Here is a 16,199-nt window from a genome sequence, read left to right as displayed (position 1 = left end):
TGGATTGGCGTTCTCCTCACAATTCAGTTGTTTCACTTGACTTGGATGATATAGCTGTGGCCTCGGTGGAGGATGCTGTTTTTGTAGGTGAGGGTGTTTTCTCTTCCAGTGACTGGTCTAGAGAAATGTCTGCTGATGCCACCCTTCAGGAGGTCGTCAAAGGTTGGGGCCTAGACGAGAGAGTGCTGTCTCTGTCGCTGTTCGGCCTTACATTAAGGTCCTAGATGATCTTTCTTTTGTTGGGGACATTCTTTTTAAAGGTGAGAAATTTGTACCCCCCTTTGGGTTAAGAACTAAGCTACTGGCTTTGGCACATGAGGGGCACATGGGCCAGACCCTTACCCAAAGGCGTTTAAAAGATCACTTCTGGTGGCCTGGCGTTGACTCCCAAGTTGTAGATTGGGTTGAGAATTGTTCTCTCTGCAGGGAAGGGGAGAAACGGTTGAAGACTGGTCCAAAGCTTGTTGATGGTGCACATGTTCTTTCACCAAACTTGCCCTGGCATACCATTGCCCTTGATTTTATTGGCCCAATGGGTGAGTTAGGGGAGAGTGATAGATTTGCTATTGTTGTTATTGATGTTTTCACCAAGTGGTTGGTTGTTCATTTTACCAATGATATCACTTCTTCCTGTGGTCTGCTCTTACGCTGTCTCTTCATCTGAATAAAGAAACCTACAAGAACCTCCTGCTGCCTCTGCACCTTATTTACTACAGATTTCATGGCAAGATCAAGTAAAGGACAGTTTCCGACCTGGAGATACAGACACTTCATCAGAATAGTAGTAGATAACTACATAAACCAGCTTAAGAACTCTTCGCACTGCCTGATACAGTGTTTTTGGTCAACACACCTTCTAATGACAAAGGAAGTATAAAGCAATATCATAAGATTCAGTATATAAAAAGACTAATTTAAAACCTGGTTTCAATATTTCAAGTGAGGTCAGAATAAGAATGCAGAGCCAAGGCTCCGCCAATGACCTCCAGCCGATGCCTTGAACGAACCATTTGTTGGTTTGCATTTATACAATCATGAAGAGTTGGGAGTGATGTCATAATGAGTCACGTTCTACACACCCATGGCTGAGGCCGATTATTTATGTTTAGTAAAAAAAACGTTATATTCTTGGCCTACCTGATAGATGGCCATAAAATGCACAGTATGAGTTTTCAAAAATCACAAGTTGCAAACCACTCTTGCAGTGATTGATGTTCGAAATTGTTCATAAAATATTATAAAATGGCAAATAGGAGTTAGGCTGCAGTGGTTGGTTCTTAAGGAAGGAGAGCAACCCGGTTAAATAAGTTGCACACATGCAGAATATGAAACTAAGCTGTTAATTGTCTTCAACAAATACAGAAGGAAATATTTAGGGGATTCCTAGTCTGATGCATGCAACAATGAAGAAGATGCAATGTTTTGGACCTCATCTGTTGTGTCTCCATACCTTTTGAGTGCTTCTTCGAATTGTGCAAGACTCACTTCTCACATTTGACGTTCTCTTAAGTGTTCTATTTGTCCTTGTAGTGTATGGGGCATATAACTTCTAATAAAAAATGCCATGATTGTATACAAATCTTTTTAACCTGCAGGATCAAAAGCCAAAGAAGAAGGAGGATACTTCAGGTGGCACAAGTGTATTTAAATCAGAGGCTTCAGGATCCAGTCGTGATCATTTGCCTTCTCAGCCTCATGGACCTCATACACCTCAAAAGTTTCACCCACCTGCACCACACCTTCCACCGCCTCGTGAGCATCAACGAGAAACCTTCAGCCACCAAAACAAGAGGCCATTTTCTAATCAAGGTAGGCTTATTGTCGTGGCATTTCCATTTCTTTGAGATATTTCAGCATTTGTGAATTTCTTAATGAAGCTGTAGTTCATTTGTAAAGCTCAAATATCTAGTTTACGATTAGGTTTTAGAGTGCTGGCTCTCCAGAGAAATGTCACTCGACCTATGCCATTATTTCTTATTGGTAACTGTGTTTTTTTAGAAAGCCTGATCAGTACTTCTCTTTCGCAATAGAAATACAAAGAGTTATGATTCAGATACATTCCATTAAGTTAGTGTCACACTGTGAACATAAGTGGAACAGCTCAAAGATGGCGTCCTCCCTTTATTCTAATCTCTGTTCTGTTACAGGCATTTGATAAAATCCCAATATAACTTTCAAGGGTGGTAGAACACTTAACATAGAACATTTTTGCGTTGAGTCTACCAGAGAGCCCACGTTTTCTGGTTACAAAGACCCATTATCAACTTACTAAGAGTGGGTTAAAGCCTGCACATTGCTTACCCCTAGGGTAGCATTGCCAATGTAATTTGCGTACTACTTTTTCAATGGCTTGCCTTGTCCTGCTTGTGTCTGTCCCTTTCCAGAAGCCAGTCCTTACTTTTTAAAAGAATGAGTGCCGGTACCCAAAGCTCTGCTCAGAAGTAGGCCTGGGCGGAGTTCCTGGAGGAAGCAACATAAAAACTCCACTGTGCTCTGCGGAGTTCCTAAAGCAGTGGAGTGAGTTAGGTTGTGCCGGTTGCGCTAATTTTCAGCACAGAGTGTCTGTCCCGCGCTGGAAAATCAGCATGAATATCAGCATGCGCAGCACATGAGGACGCTCCTTCTTTCTCGCGCTCGTGTAGATGTTTTAATCGAGCAGCAGCTTCCTCAATGCAAATGTAAGGTTTCTCAACGCGAACGGTAGCTTCCGTACAAGATGACTCACGTTGAGAAAATCTCACGGGGAGGTGGTCTGAAGTAAGATTTTCTTTGCTTGCGCTTGCAACTTAACGTTTCCAAATGAGGAAAAATCTCCCCTCTGCATATTTTTCAGAACTCTGTGTGCTACTCGGAGCGAAGAGTAGGAAAAACTCTCCAAGCGAAGCAAAATTTGACACCCAGGCCTACTCAGAAGCCTGTGTCTTGGAGCTATTAAATGTTGGTGTGCCGAGTACCAAGGCTGCATAGTCTTCAGTCTACCTCATGCCTCTTTAATATCTACCAGACACTGATGCTCCTTTATCTGTTCTTCATCTATCAGTCCCTGCTTTTTCCTTGGTGGCAGTTTTTCCATGTTTCTCTTCCTAGTTTTTTCTCGTTTGTGTTTTTCTCCCTCTTGCTCTCAGGGAATGCCCAATGGGGAAAAATACATTCCGGCCCCCAAAAATGAGTGCAGGTGATCCCGATCAGCAACCACTGACTGGAATATATCCTCTTTATTTGTGTCCCTCCTCTGCTCCCTTTTAGTGAAATACTTTTATTTATTTTTTGCTACACTGCACAAGAGTGCATGTTTTCCAGCTCTCTCCCTCATATGCTGTTCCCCCACCTAGTACCCACCCCTGCATTCACATTGCCCTCTTCTTTCTATGCTCCCCAGTCACCCTAATTTGGTTCTCCTCCCTCCAACCCCCTACACTACCACTAGCGTCTCTGTTGCTTCCCCTCACCATTCCAGTTTGCTTTTGTCTCATTTTGACTGCATGATCAGAGCGTGTGTGTGTGTGTGTGTGTGTGTGTGTGTGTGTGTGTGTGTGGTGTGTGTGGGGGCGGGGGGTGTTAGGGCATTGTACAGATATGACTGTCTGCCTTAACAATGTAGAAACCTAGTCCTTTACAGTGGAGCTGGAGTCGTTGGAGGTTTACCCAGATATTTAGTGCTGCCCGACTGTGTCCAGCCAGTGACTGCTGTACAGGTTGTGATGAGCGCGGTGTACTCCGTACAGGTTGTGATGAGCATTCTTATCAGTAAGTATAACGTACTGAAAGCCTGCTCTTTACCCAGGAACAAATCCCCTGTATCTGATAGAGACTTCTATCCGAGGATTAGAATATTCCCAGGCGTCATACTGCGCGCCAGTAGGTGGCATAATTCGGCATCGCGTGGTATCATCCGCGCCAAAAATAACGTGTGGGGTTCCTATATAGGCGCCTCCTCAGGGTACTTACCTCCGCTCCTTCTTTTCCATGCCATCAGCGCAGATCCTGATCGAGCTCCCCTCATTCACTTTTTGACTGACTACTTTTGACGTTTTATCAGAGTCTAGTGTGGCCTTTTTTAAAGATGTTAGCCAAGAAGCCAACCGGGTTCAAACCTTGTGCCGCCTGTGGTGGATCTCCACTTGGTATGTCTGCGGTGCCTAGAAAAGGACCACAACTCTATCTTGTGTGTAGAGTGCAAGACTTTGAACCCCAATGCCATCTGCAAGCGGGCCACTAATCTCTTCACCACTTGCCATGCGACTGAGCGCAGCTCCAGGTCCTGTGGGGCATCATCTTTAGGTAACTTCCATAAGAAGTCACCCATGAAGTCTAAGCACTCTTCACCTTCTCCGCATCTCTCCCAATCGTAGGAGGACACAATTGAATGACGCCAAAAATTCCGAAATCGCTTGCTAGTGGTTCCTGTGCAGCCACGTTCTAAACTGGGTCTACTCTGCGCTTCCCTTTAATTTCCTGGAGTTGGAGTGACCCCGCCCAGCTCCAAGAGTTTTAGAGACCATGAGCCTCATTTTTGGGCAGTTAAACCTCCTCCGTGTCCCATAGGTTCTAGAGGGTCCTCAACTGGGGGTCCGTCAGCGGGTCCACCCTCGGTCCCAGTTGTAGGAGAGTTGGGTCTGCAATCCTATGGTCACCCCCGATTTTTGCTTTTTGCTTCACTGGTTTACGACTTTCCCTGGCTGTGGGCCTGCTAATCAGACCCACAGCCTAGCTGTTCTCTCTCTAAATTGTCAAGCATGTACCTTAGGTGCATTTATCAATTGGTACTGGGCCACCTTATCAGTCCCTGTACAGCATACCTTAGGTATCCAGGGCATAGGTGTGCCCAGGGCCTACCAGGGGCTGCAGCATGTATTATGCCACCCCTGGCTGGCCATCCAAAACTGACACAACTGGCTGCACGACAGCTGGGGCAAGGTGGTGTAATCACCCTTTGCTCTAGGTATAGTATCTCTATACCTAACCCTAAAATGGACACATGCATTCCTATCAGTCACTCCTAAGGCAGAGTGCTTGGAATTATGTGAGATGGTGCTCTGGCATGAGCTGAGCCCGTTTGCAGCTTGCGGAACCAAGTCCTAATAGCTGTTCCATGATAACGCGATACCATATACTCTTAAATGCATTATGAACCTCACGGTTAAATGCTAACTTTGGTATAGCATTATCAAAACATGTCGAGTAAGGTGTCATACGAATTGGAATACTACCCCCTCGCCAATTCTGGCGACAGGGGTAGCGTTCCACCCTTCTAGAGGGACACGACATGTATGTAACTGTGAACTCCGGTTAAAGTTACCCCAAGCCTCAGCATCACAAAATGGATGCTGCCACCACAGACACAAGTCTGACCTCCTGCTGCTGGGAGTCCTTCCAGCGAGGGAGGCTCGGACAAAGGGTTTCCTGCCTTGGGAGGTGCTAGCACCACCCCAGACAGGATTTTGTGTATTAGGTAGGACAGGGCTCAAAAGAATGAGGCATACCTGGGGCACACAAGGTGCCCCGTGCATACACCGGTCAGAACCAGTTCCTGGGGCACTGCAGCCCCAGAGCTGGCGCAAGACCGGACAAAGGAAAGGGGGTGTAACCACCCCCCTTCCTGGTCCCACCCAGAGGAGGGACCTAGTCGTAGTGCAGCCCCCTTTAGCCGGATAAAGGTAGGAGCTGGTCCCATTCCAAATTAGATTATCCTGATCAACTTCAGAAGAAGAAACTCTGGACCTCAACGTTCTGCTCCACAGAAGACAGAAGGAATCTCCCTTGTGGGCAAGGAGTGTCCACCCTGCATCTGCAGGCACCATCAGCGTACCGCGACTTCCCTTTGTCGTCTTCCTGCAAAGGATCCAGACTTCAGAGCCCGACGAGACCCGGATTCCCAGACCTCTCCGACCTCAACCCACATCTGCAGCCGAGCTGAGACCCGTGGGTGCGACGAGACACGTGGGACCGGCCATCTTGAAAGAAGCAGCACTTTGCTCCAGCACGACTCCTGACGTATCCTTATCCAAGTGCTCTGGGGACTGCGAAGCCCCGACCCCGAGCAGCTCCTGCACCGAAGACCAGCCCTCCAGCATCCACGAGATCTGCGTGGGGCCCTTCTGCTTGCCTGCTGCTCGACCCGTTGTCTGGTCACTTGCAGACTGGCTTGTGGCCTCCTAGACGACGAACTCCGACAACTTTGCTGCTGGTCTGGTTGCTCCAGACTGGCCCTTGCTCCCTTCCAAAAGAGGAGCACCCCGGACCCTCCTGGTCCACTCCAGACGCCGTTTCCACTCACCACGTGGGTTGCCTTTGCCAAGGCCTGTTGAACCCGAATCCGGAGACGACACCGCCGACAGCGAGAGCCTGCGTGGGACAGCTCGTGCCTCCATCCTGGTCGTCGACGACACCGCCTGGTCCACGTGGCTGCAGAGACAAGTGTCCACCTTCACCTGATCGCGACGACAACATCTGGTTCCACTCCTGGTCCCACTCCAGTCACTGGCTAGTGACTTTGAACATTGTCCCCTCTGCTTTTAGGTTCTTCTCTTCACCAATCCACCCTTGGATTGCACCGGACATCTTCCTCCTGGTCGCCTGCAGCATCTTTCTTCAAGGCTCCATAGACTTTGACGCGGAAACCGGACACGACTTCGCACCTATGCACCCGCAGCCTGTGGGTGAGGTAACACGAGCATTTCGGTGCTCAGGGGTAGCTTCACTATCCTAGTGTCCAGTTCCATTGTCGTTTTAGTCCTACCTAGTCAGGAACGTCCGTACTCACCTTTTCTTTAAACTGTACTGTCCATAGACGTTTGTACGCATCTCGCGTGTGAGTTCACACTCTGCACACGCGCTCCGTGGGCCTCCTATTACTTACCTCAAGTTAGTATAGCGTGGTCCCAGCGATCCTACAACCTCTGGACAGCTCCATTCCTTTAATTGACTTTCGCATTCCATTTATCTAGTATATGGTTTGTCGTGCGCCTAGGACACCATTGTAAATCGTGCAACTTAAACGTATTTTTCCTAAGAGTTTGTCATGTGCTTAGCCCTCTGACCTCATAAAGAGTTCAGAGGTGTATGTTAGTTAAAAAATAACTGTTTATTTTCATAACAACCTGTGTGGTGTCCTTTTCATTTGGTATTCAAAGGTTATATGTGGTAAAACAGCTGGCTTCACATGCCACTCAGAGTTTAGCCTAAAGACTGCTTTTGTCCACGCTACTAGGATAGCTGGTCTATAAGGTTGACTTACAACCAATCAGCATAAGGGTTGTTTGGACTGATACAAGGTGATCACTAGAACTAGTGAGCATCATATATCAGGCCAACTTCTCACACCAGTCAACTTCACAACCTCCACTGGGGACCGTTCCACTGGTGACACCAAACCCATCGCAATTACCAACTCTGATACGGAGCTGGACCAGCATCGCACAATATCAATTCCGGCACCAACCAGGCCCACGCAGTCTGATTCAGAGTCAGAGCCCTATTTCACTGAATGTCTTACTGAGTGTAGGAAAGAGCCCCTTTTTACATGGTTACCCCCCACTTTTTGCCTGGCACTTGATGCACTTTGATTTGATGTGCCCTGGGTCCCTGCCAATCAGGTTCCCAGGACCTGTGTTCTTTCGCAAAACTGTACCTTTGTACCCTTATTTACCAAATCTCTGGCCACAGGGAAGCCTCTTGTAAAAGATACCATGGAGGGAAGCCTCTAAAGGCTGCAGCACTTATTTTGCCACCCTTAGAGACCCTGCATCTTGACACCCACACACTGCCATTGCAGGCTGCGTGTTTTGGTTCAGAGAAAACGTAAGTTGACATGGTACACATCCCTATGTGCCATACCTACAGCCCACTGCCTGGGGCCTTGGTAAGTCACCCTTCTAAGAGGGTGGACTAGACCACAGGAGAGGGTACAGTTGCCTGAGCACCGTATCCCTACAATGTCCAAGTCCTTTTTTGGACATTGTAAGTGCAGTGAAGCCATAAACAGTATATGGTCTGGAAGTTGGTCATTACAAACTCCACAGCTCCATAATGGTTTTACTGAAATCTGGGAAGTGGTAGCAAACTTCTCAACACAATAAACCCACACTGCTGCCAGTGTGGGATTGTAGTGAAGACAAGGCCCTGTGTGTACACATTGCTATGTTAGCATAAGCTTATTAGAAGTTTAAACACCATTTTGCCACTTTTGCACACGATACTACATGTAACTGTTTTTGTAAGTTAGACTTCTTGGGTACCTCACATGAGAACGGTCTGTTTTTGACATCCCTAGGCTTACATCGCAACCTTAGTCTGTACACTGTGTGCATAAGCCATCTGAAAGAGACAAGTTAGTGATAGATTCCTTACCTTAGAATATCCCCAGGCGTCAGACTGGATCCGGAAACTTTTGCGTAGCAGTACCCTTGCGCGTCGGTAGGCGTCGTCTGCGGCTCCTCGTCCGTCTTCGGCGTCGTGGGCGCCGTGATGACGTCGTCTGAGTACTTAGACGCCACCTCCGCGTGCTGACGTCAGTTCTTCTTTTTTCCGCGCCAGCCAGCGCAGATCTGGAAACAGCAGTAACCCAGTCAATTTTTGACTAACTTTTTGGTGATCATTTTGATCCTTCTCGAAGTCTTAATCGACTCCGACGGTGCCGTAGGGATGCCCGGCTTCAAGCATTGTGAAGATTGCGACCGCACCATGTCGGTCACGGATCCTCACCGCCAGTGCCTGACGTGTTTGGGCGTCGACCACGACGACGAGGCCTGCCCCGACTGTCGGGCCCTTTCGAGGAAGGCCAGGCGGGAGCGGTCCCGCAGGCGGCTGGAACTCCGGCAGTCGGCCCCGCGCCGCGTGAGGTCCCGGTCCCACGGGAGGTCGAGGGACAGGTCGCGGGGACGGAGCCGTCACAGCTCCGGGAGTGGGCACCACTCCTCCGGGTCCAAGTCGTCAGGTAAGAAACATAAGAAGTCGTAGAGGCATCATCGCTCTTCTGACTCCCCCCGAAGCTCGCACGACGCGGCCGGGGGTTCGGGTGACACCGCCCACGCGGCTCCTCGGGAGTCGTGGGCGTCGCGTCCGGCCTCATACCCTCCTGTCCCTGGGCTGAACGCGACGCCGGAGGAGATTGAGCGTTTCCTCAGGAACATGAGGTCCCTTTCTCCTCCGACGGGTTCTGTGGCGCCTGCGGGCCCAGCGAACCCGTCTGGGGGCCCTAGTGGGTCGGGGGCCAGACGCCGTTGGGTGCTTCGGCCCCGACGCCGCCGGCGCCATCGGGCCCGGCGCCGCAGGACCCCACGATCCCGACACCGCCGGTGCCCTCGGGCCCGGAGCCGCAGGGCACAGCGGCTCCGGCGCCGCGGGTCGCCGATGGGTCTTCCTCGGGCTCTGGACCGTCACCGGTGGACCTTATGACCCCCCCGGCGTCGGTCCGTGTGGTGTCACCTCCGGCGCCGTCCTCGGGCGGCGCCGTCCCCGATACCTCCTTTGCTTCGGTTCCGACGTCGGGACGACGCCTATCGGCGCCGCACCCGACGCCGTTTGGAGATTTTTACTTCTATGAACCGACCTCATACAATTACAACCCTGAGTCTCAGGAGATGGGTGATGAGGAGGATTTGGAGGGGTCTGAGGACCCTCTGACCAAAGATTGTCAGTCTGATATGGACTGGGCAGGAGACCTTGGGGAGGCCAGTGGCCTAGACACCTCTCCAGACACTGGATTTGTCTCTCCTCCTACCGTGGCTACGGAGGAGGGGGTTACCTATGGTGTGGTGTTGACGAGGGCTGCCAAGGCCTTGGGCCTTAAGCTCCCCGTCGCGGCCGTGAGGACTAACCTCCTCACAGAGGTGCTTAAGCCGCAGTCATGCTCCATGGAGCCTCTGCTGCCGTTTAATGAGGCCTTGACCGACGTTCTTTTGGGCACTTGGTCCAGGCCCGCTATGGGTTCGCCCGTAGATAGGAACGTGGCCAGACGCCACCGCCTGGCTCCGGGCGACCCATGTTACCTGTCCTCCCACCCCACCCCGAGAGTCTGGTCATCCAGGCCTCTAATTCCCAGACCGCATTCCCGTCGGCCCCGCCGGACAGGGAATCCAAGAGGTACGAGAATTATGGTGTGAGAAGGTGGCCTGATATGCAGTGTTCACTATTCTAGTGAACACTATGTATCAGTCCAGCAACCCTTATTGATGATTGGTTGTAAGTCAACCTTATAGACCAGCTATCCTAGTAGCGTGGATACGAGCAGTCTAAGGCTAAAGACTCGAGAGGGCGTGTTAAGCCAGCTGTTTACCACACATATACCCCTTGAATACCAAGTGAAAGGACACCACACAAGTGTTATGAAAATAAACAGTTATTTATTTAAAGATCACAACAGCCCTGTACTCTTTATGAGGACAGGGTACTAAGCACAAACCAAAACTCTTACAAAAATACTTAAGTTAGCACAGTATATACAAATGCCCGAGGGGCACGGAAAACCATATACTCTGAAAGTGGAATGCGAAATTACTAGCAGGTAAGTACAGTACTAATAGCTTTTGGAATCGCTAGGACTTGACTAGGGAATCGTTAGATTACTTCTAGGAGGCCTAGGGGACTCGGGTGCAGTGTGTGCACTCTCACGCGAGATGCGGACAAAAGTCTATGGTAGCTAGGAATTAGAAAGTTAGTGTTCTCGGGCGAACCCGACCTGGTAGGGAGAAAACGAAAGTAGATTCTGACCCTTGGATAGTGAGGCTATGCTGGGGCACCGAAATGCCGAAGTTACCTAGCCCAGGGGCTGCAGCTGCATAGGTCTGAAAAGACGTCGGGAATCCTCGTAGACGGACCAGGAGCCGGAAGAAAAGATGCTGGCCGGTGACCAGTGAAGAAAGTTCAGTTGGATCCAAGCCTGGATCTCGAAGATAGATGACACCTGAAAGCAGAGGGGACCAAGTTCGAGACTACTAGCCAGTAGTCAGTGGGCACCAGGAGGGCACCGGATGGTAGCCACCTCGACAAGGTGAGTGGGTGACGCTGTAGTTCGAAGATCTCGCGGACCAGGAGGCGTTGTCGGCGACCAGGATGGAGGATCGAGCTGTCCCACGAAGTTAGAAGCTGTCGGCGTCGCTGGACCCAGGATTGGGCAACAAAGCCTTGGCAAATTCAAGCCCACGCGGTGGACCTAAAATGGCGTCTGGAGTGGACCAGGAGGGTCCAGGGTGCCTCTCTTGAACAAGGAAGCAAGGGCCAGCCTGGAGCAACCAGACCAGCAGTCGTGAAGTCGTTGGGCGTCGTTCAGAAGGCCACAAGCCAGCCGGCTAGTAGCCAAACAACGCGGTGCACAGCAAACAGCAGAAGGGCCCCACGCAGATCGTGGAGATGCAGGGGGGCTGATCTTGGGTGCTGGAGCTGCGCAGGGTCGGGGCTTCTCGGACCCCAAAGCACTCACCAGTGGAGGACACGGTGGGCTTGCAGTAAAGATGTCGTGCAGTCTTGGCGATCGTCGGTCCCTTGAGGTCTCGTCGCACTCACGGTTCTCAGCTTGGCTGTAGAGGCGAGTAGAGGTCAGAGGTGCCAGGGAAGCCGGGTCTCGTCGAGCTGGGTCGTCGGATTCGTGATGAAGGACTTGCAGCAGACCGCAGTGTTCTTTAGGATGGTGCCCGCTTGATGCAGGGTGACTACTCCTTAGCCACAAGGGAGAATCTTGAAGAAGAAATCGTGAAGTCCTTTCGAAGAAAGTGGTATCTTGATTCCAAAGATGATCTAATTTTAACAGGGGGCCCGCTCCCATCTTTATACTAAAAAAGGGGGCTGACCCGGTGACTAGGTCCTGCCTATGGGTGGGACTAGGTGGGGGGTGGTTACACCCCTCAGCCATGCTGGACTTCCCCAGGCCAGGGGCTGGTGTGCCCCTGGAACTGGTTCAGACCGGCCTATGCGTAGTGAGCACCGGGGTGCCACTCAGCAGTCACCTTCCTGTAAAGCCCTGCCTACCCAGGATACACAAAACCATGTCTGGGACGGTGCTAGCACCGCCCCTGACAGGAAACCCTTTGTCCAGGCTCCCCTCGCTGGAAGGACTCCCAGCTGCAGGGGGTCAGACTCGTGTCTGTGGTGGCAGCATCCATTTTGTGGAGCTGAGGCTTCAGTTAACTTTAACCGGGGTTCACAGTTACATACATGTCGTGTCCCTCTAGAAGGGTGGAATGCTAACCCCGTCGCCAGAATTGGCGAGGGGTTAGTATTCCAATTCGTATGACACCTTACTCGACATGTTTTGATAAAGCAATACCAAAGATAGCATTTAACCGCGAGGATTATAATGCACTTAAGAGTATATGGTATGCGATATCATGGAACAGCTATTAGGACTTGATTCCGCAAGCTGCAGACAGGCTCAGCTCGTGCCAGAGCACCATCTCACACGATTCCAAGCACTCTGCCTTCAGGATTGTCAAGGCCTGCCATAGGAGTGACTGATAGGAATCTGTGTGTCCATTTTAGGGTTAGGTATAGGTATACTACACCTACAGCAAAGGGTGATTACACGACTTTGCCCCAGCTGTCATGCAGCCAGTTGTGTCAAATTTAGGAGGCCAGCCAGGGGTGGCATAATACGTGCTGCAGCCCCTGGCAGCCCTGGGTACACCTATGCCCTGAGTTACAGGGTCTGATAAGGTGGCCCAGTACCAATTGGTAGATGCACCTAGGGTACATGTGGTAATTTAGAAAGAGAACAGCCAGGCTGTGGGTCTGATTGGCAGGCCCACAGCCAGAGAAAGTCGTAAACCAGTGAAACAAAAGCAAAAAATCTGGGTGATCATAGGATTGCAGACCCTACTCTCCTACATATGGCAAGAAGATATTCTCGTTCCTTAGTTTGGGACTGCGGTCTTCCAACACCGCATGCCTCTTGGGCCGCTACACCCACTCTCTGTGGGAGACGGTGGCGGAAGTGCTGCCAGAGTGCCCGTTGGAGGTACGGGCCAAACTCGGCCAAGCCCTTGTGGAGGGCCGGGACGCAGCCAAGTATTCCATCAGGTGTGGGCTGGATACTACTGACTTGCTAGGCAGAGCGATGGCTACGACAGTGGCGGTCAGACGCCACGCCTGGCTGAGATCCGCCAATTTTTCGGCAGATGTCCAGAACACTCTGATGAACATGCCGTTCGATGGCCGTCGCCTCTTTGGCGACAAGGCAGACCACGCGCTTGAGCGCTTTAAGGACTCCAGGGCTACGGCCAAGTCCTTGGGCCTCTCGGCTCCGCGCCAGCAAACGGGTGCCTTTCGCTCCTTTCGTGGCCAAGAAAGGGGCGTCCCCACACGTGCTGCCAGCCACTCGCCGCAGACTATCGTCCAGCGTGGCGGCGGCCATGGGAACCGCCGCGGAGGCGGTCGGGGACCCAGGCGGAGTCAGTCCACACCTGCCCACGCAGCATCCACCTCTAAACCCTCCTAGTCCGTGCTTTTCGGCCCATGTGACGCCAGTGGGAGGCAGGTTTCGCCATCACCACTCTCACTGGCGCACTGTCACTCCAGACAGGTGGGTGCTGCAGATCGTCCGGAGGGGCTACTCCCTCCCCTTCGAGACGACTCCTCAAGCCATGCCACCGCAACACCACCGCGTATCGGGGCATCACTTGCGGCTCCTGCAGGAGGAAGTTTCGGCCCTCTTGGCCAAGGGGGACATCGAGCGCGTTCCTGGGACAGAAGTAGGACGTGGTTGCTACTCCCACTACTTTCTGGTACCCAAGAAGGGCAAAGGGGGCCTACGCCATATCTTGGATCTGAGGAACGTCAACGGCTTCCTCCGGAAGGAGAAGTTCAAAATGCTGACTCTGGCTCAGGTCTTAGCTGCCCTAGACCCAGGAGACTGGATGGTAGCGTTGGACTTGCAGGACGCGTGTTTCCACATCCCTGTCCTGCCGGCCCACCGGCGTTACCTGCGGTTCACGGTAGGCCACGAGCACTTTCAGTTTACCGTGCTCCCCTTCGGCCTTACCAGCGCCCCACGGGTGTTTACGAGGGTGATGGCGGTGGTCACAGCTCATCTGCGCAGGTTAGGGGTGTCAGTCTTCCCCTACCTAGACGACTGGTTGTTGAAGGCGGGCTTGCCCCAGACAGTCGTCAGCCACCTCCAGACTACGGCGGATCTCCTGCACCAGCCTGGATTTATCATCAATGTGCCGAAGTCACACCTGTGCCCCTCTCAGAAGCTCCTTTTCATCGGAGCGGTTCTCGACTCGGCGCAGTTTCGGGTTTACCCGCCCGAACAGCGGGTTCGGGATATACAGGCTCTGATTCCGATCTTCCGGCCTTTATCCCGAGTTTCGGTCAGGTTGACGCTGCGGCTTCTGGGGCTGATGGCCTCCTGCATCCTTCTGGTGCATCACGCACGGTGGCGGATGCGGGCTCTGCAGTGGGACCTGAAGTTTCAGCGGGCCCAGAATCAGGGTAACCTGTCCGACCATGTCCTGATCTCGGAGGGCTCTGCCAGATAGCTGCAGTGGTGGCTCACGGACCACGATTGGGTCAATGGCAAATTCCTCTCCCTTCCCCAACCGGAGCACGTAGTTGTGACGGACGCGTCCCTCCAGGGCTGGGGAGGCCACTTGAGAGAGGCAGAGATCAGAGGACTCTGGTCTCCGGCGGAGTCCCGGCTCCATATCAATCTGTTGGAGCTGCGGGCGATTCGTCTGGCACTGAAGGCATTCCTCCAGTCTGTCCGAGGGAGTGCAGTGCAAGTGTTCACGGACAACACCAACGCCATGTGGTACTGCAACAAACAGGGCGGAGTGGGGTCATGGACCCTCTGCCAGGAGGCTCTGCGCCTCTGGCAATGGCTGGAACATCAGGGCTTGACTCTGATGGTTCAACACCTGGCAGGTTCTCTGAACGCGAGGGCGGACAAACTCAGCCGTCGCTGCTCGATGGATCACGAATGGCGTCTGAACTCGGACGTGGCGCAAGGCCTCTTTCTGCGATGGGGAGAGCCTTGGTTAGATCTATTCGCCACCGAAGAGAACGCGCAATGTCATCAGTTCTGCGCGTTGGAATTTCCAAGGCGGCACTCGCTCGGAGACGCTTTTCGTCGCGAGTGGAGCTGCGGTCTGTTGTACGCCTTTCCGCCTATACCACTTCTGCCCAGAGTGCTGAAGAAGATCAAGCGCGACCGGGCACAAGTCATCCTTGTGGCTCTGGACTGGGCACAAAGGTACTGGTATCCCGAGCTACTCAGTATGTCAGTCGATCCCCCGGTTCGTCTGCCTCTTCAGGAGGACCTTCTGTCGCAGCAGCAGGGGACGGTCCTCCACCCGAACCTGTCCAGTCTCCACCTCCATGCTTGGAGATTGAGCGGCGACAGTTGAGGCCATTTGACTTGCCTCCTGAAGTTTGCAACATCATTCTGGCAGCCAGGCATCCCTCCACAAAGTCGGTATACGCCTGCAGGTGGAACAGATTTGTGGCATGATGATCAGCAAAGGCTGTGGATCCCCTCAATGCCCCTCTTTCGGAGGTTCTCCTCTTTCTTCTCTCTCTTGCCCAGCAGGGCTCTGCTCTGGGCACTGTCAAGGGCTATCTTTCAGCTCTTTCAGCCTTTGAGGCTGCCTGACCAACCCTCTTTGTTCAAATCCCCTATCGTTAATCGATTCCTGAAGGGCATCACTCATACCTTTCCTCCTGTTCCCTTCATGATGCCTCAGTGGGATTTGAACCTGGTTCTTACGTTCCTGATGTGCGCTCCCTTTTAGCCACTACACAACTGTCCTCTTCGCCTTCTCTCTTTGAAGACTGCCTTCCTGGTAGCCATCACCTCTACCAGGAGAGTGAGTGAGCTCCAGGCTCTATTTTGTAAGCCTGTGTTCCTTTCAGTCCATCCGGACAAGGTTGTGTTACGGACAAGGCCTTCCTTCCTTCCCAAGGTAGTCACGGCCTTCCACATTGGGCAATCCATCACGTTGCCCACCTTCTTTTCGCCTCCGCACCCCTCGAGAGAGAGGAGGAACGGCTCCACCGTCTGTACCCAAAACATGCGCTCTCATTCTATCTGAATCGCACACAACAGTTCCGGGTGGATGATCAACCCTTTGTGGGATACGGGGGCGCTAAGAAAGGGAAAGCGGTGCACAAGCGGACCATCTCCCGGTGGATTATCTTGTGCATCCAAGCGTGTTACTCCTTGGCTAAGAAGGAACCCCCTGCTGGGCTGAGGGCTCACTCCACTCGAG

At 52.2% G+C, this 16,199-nt stretch overlaps 1 protein-coding gene across 1 annotated transcript in view; it reads left to right on the top strand.

Annotated features, from left to right (window-relative positions):
- Nucleotides 1-16,199, top strand: part of CHD2 (chromodomain helicase DNA binding protein 2) — a 1,340,517-nt gene that overhangs the window by 1,177,091 nt on the left and 147,227 nt on the right. The window contains exon 23 of the mRNA XM_086956769.1: nt 1,596-1,809. Coding sequence (XP_086812895.1) covers nt 1,596-1,809 — 214 coding nt within the window. The remainder of the gene's footprint in view (nt 1-1,595; nt 1,810-16,199) is intronic.

Source organism: Lissotriton vulgaris, chromosome 2_1 (assembly GCF_964263255.1).
Source record: "Lissotriton vulgaris chromosome 2_1, aLisVul1.2, whole genome shotgun sequence".
NCBI lineage: Eukaryota > Metazoa > Chordata > Amphibia > Caudata > Salamandridae > Lissotriton > Lissotriton vulgaris.
Note: the sequence above shows the minus strand (reverse complement) of the source record. Positions and strands in the feature narration are given on the sequence as shown.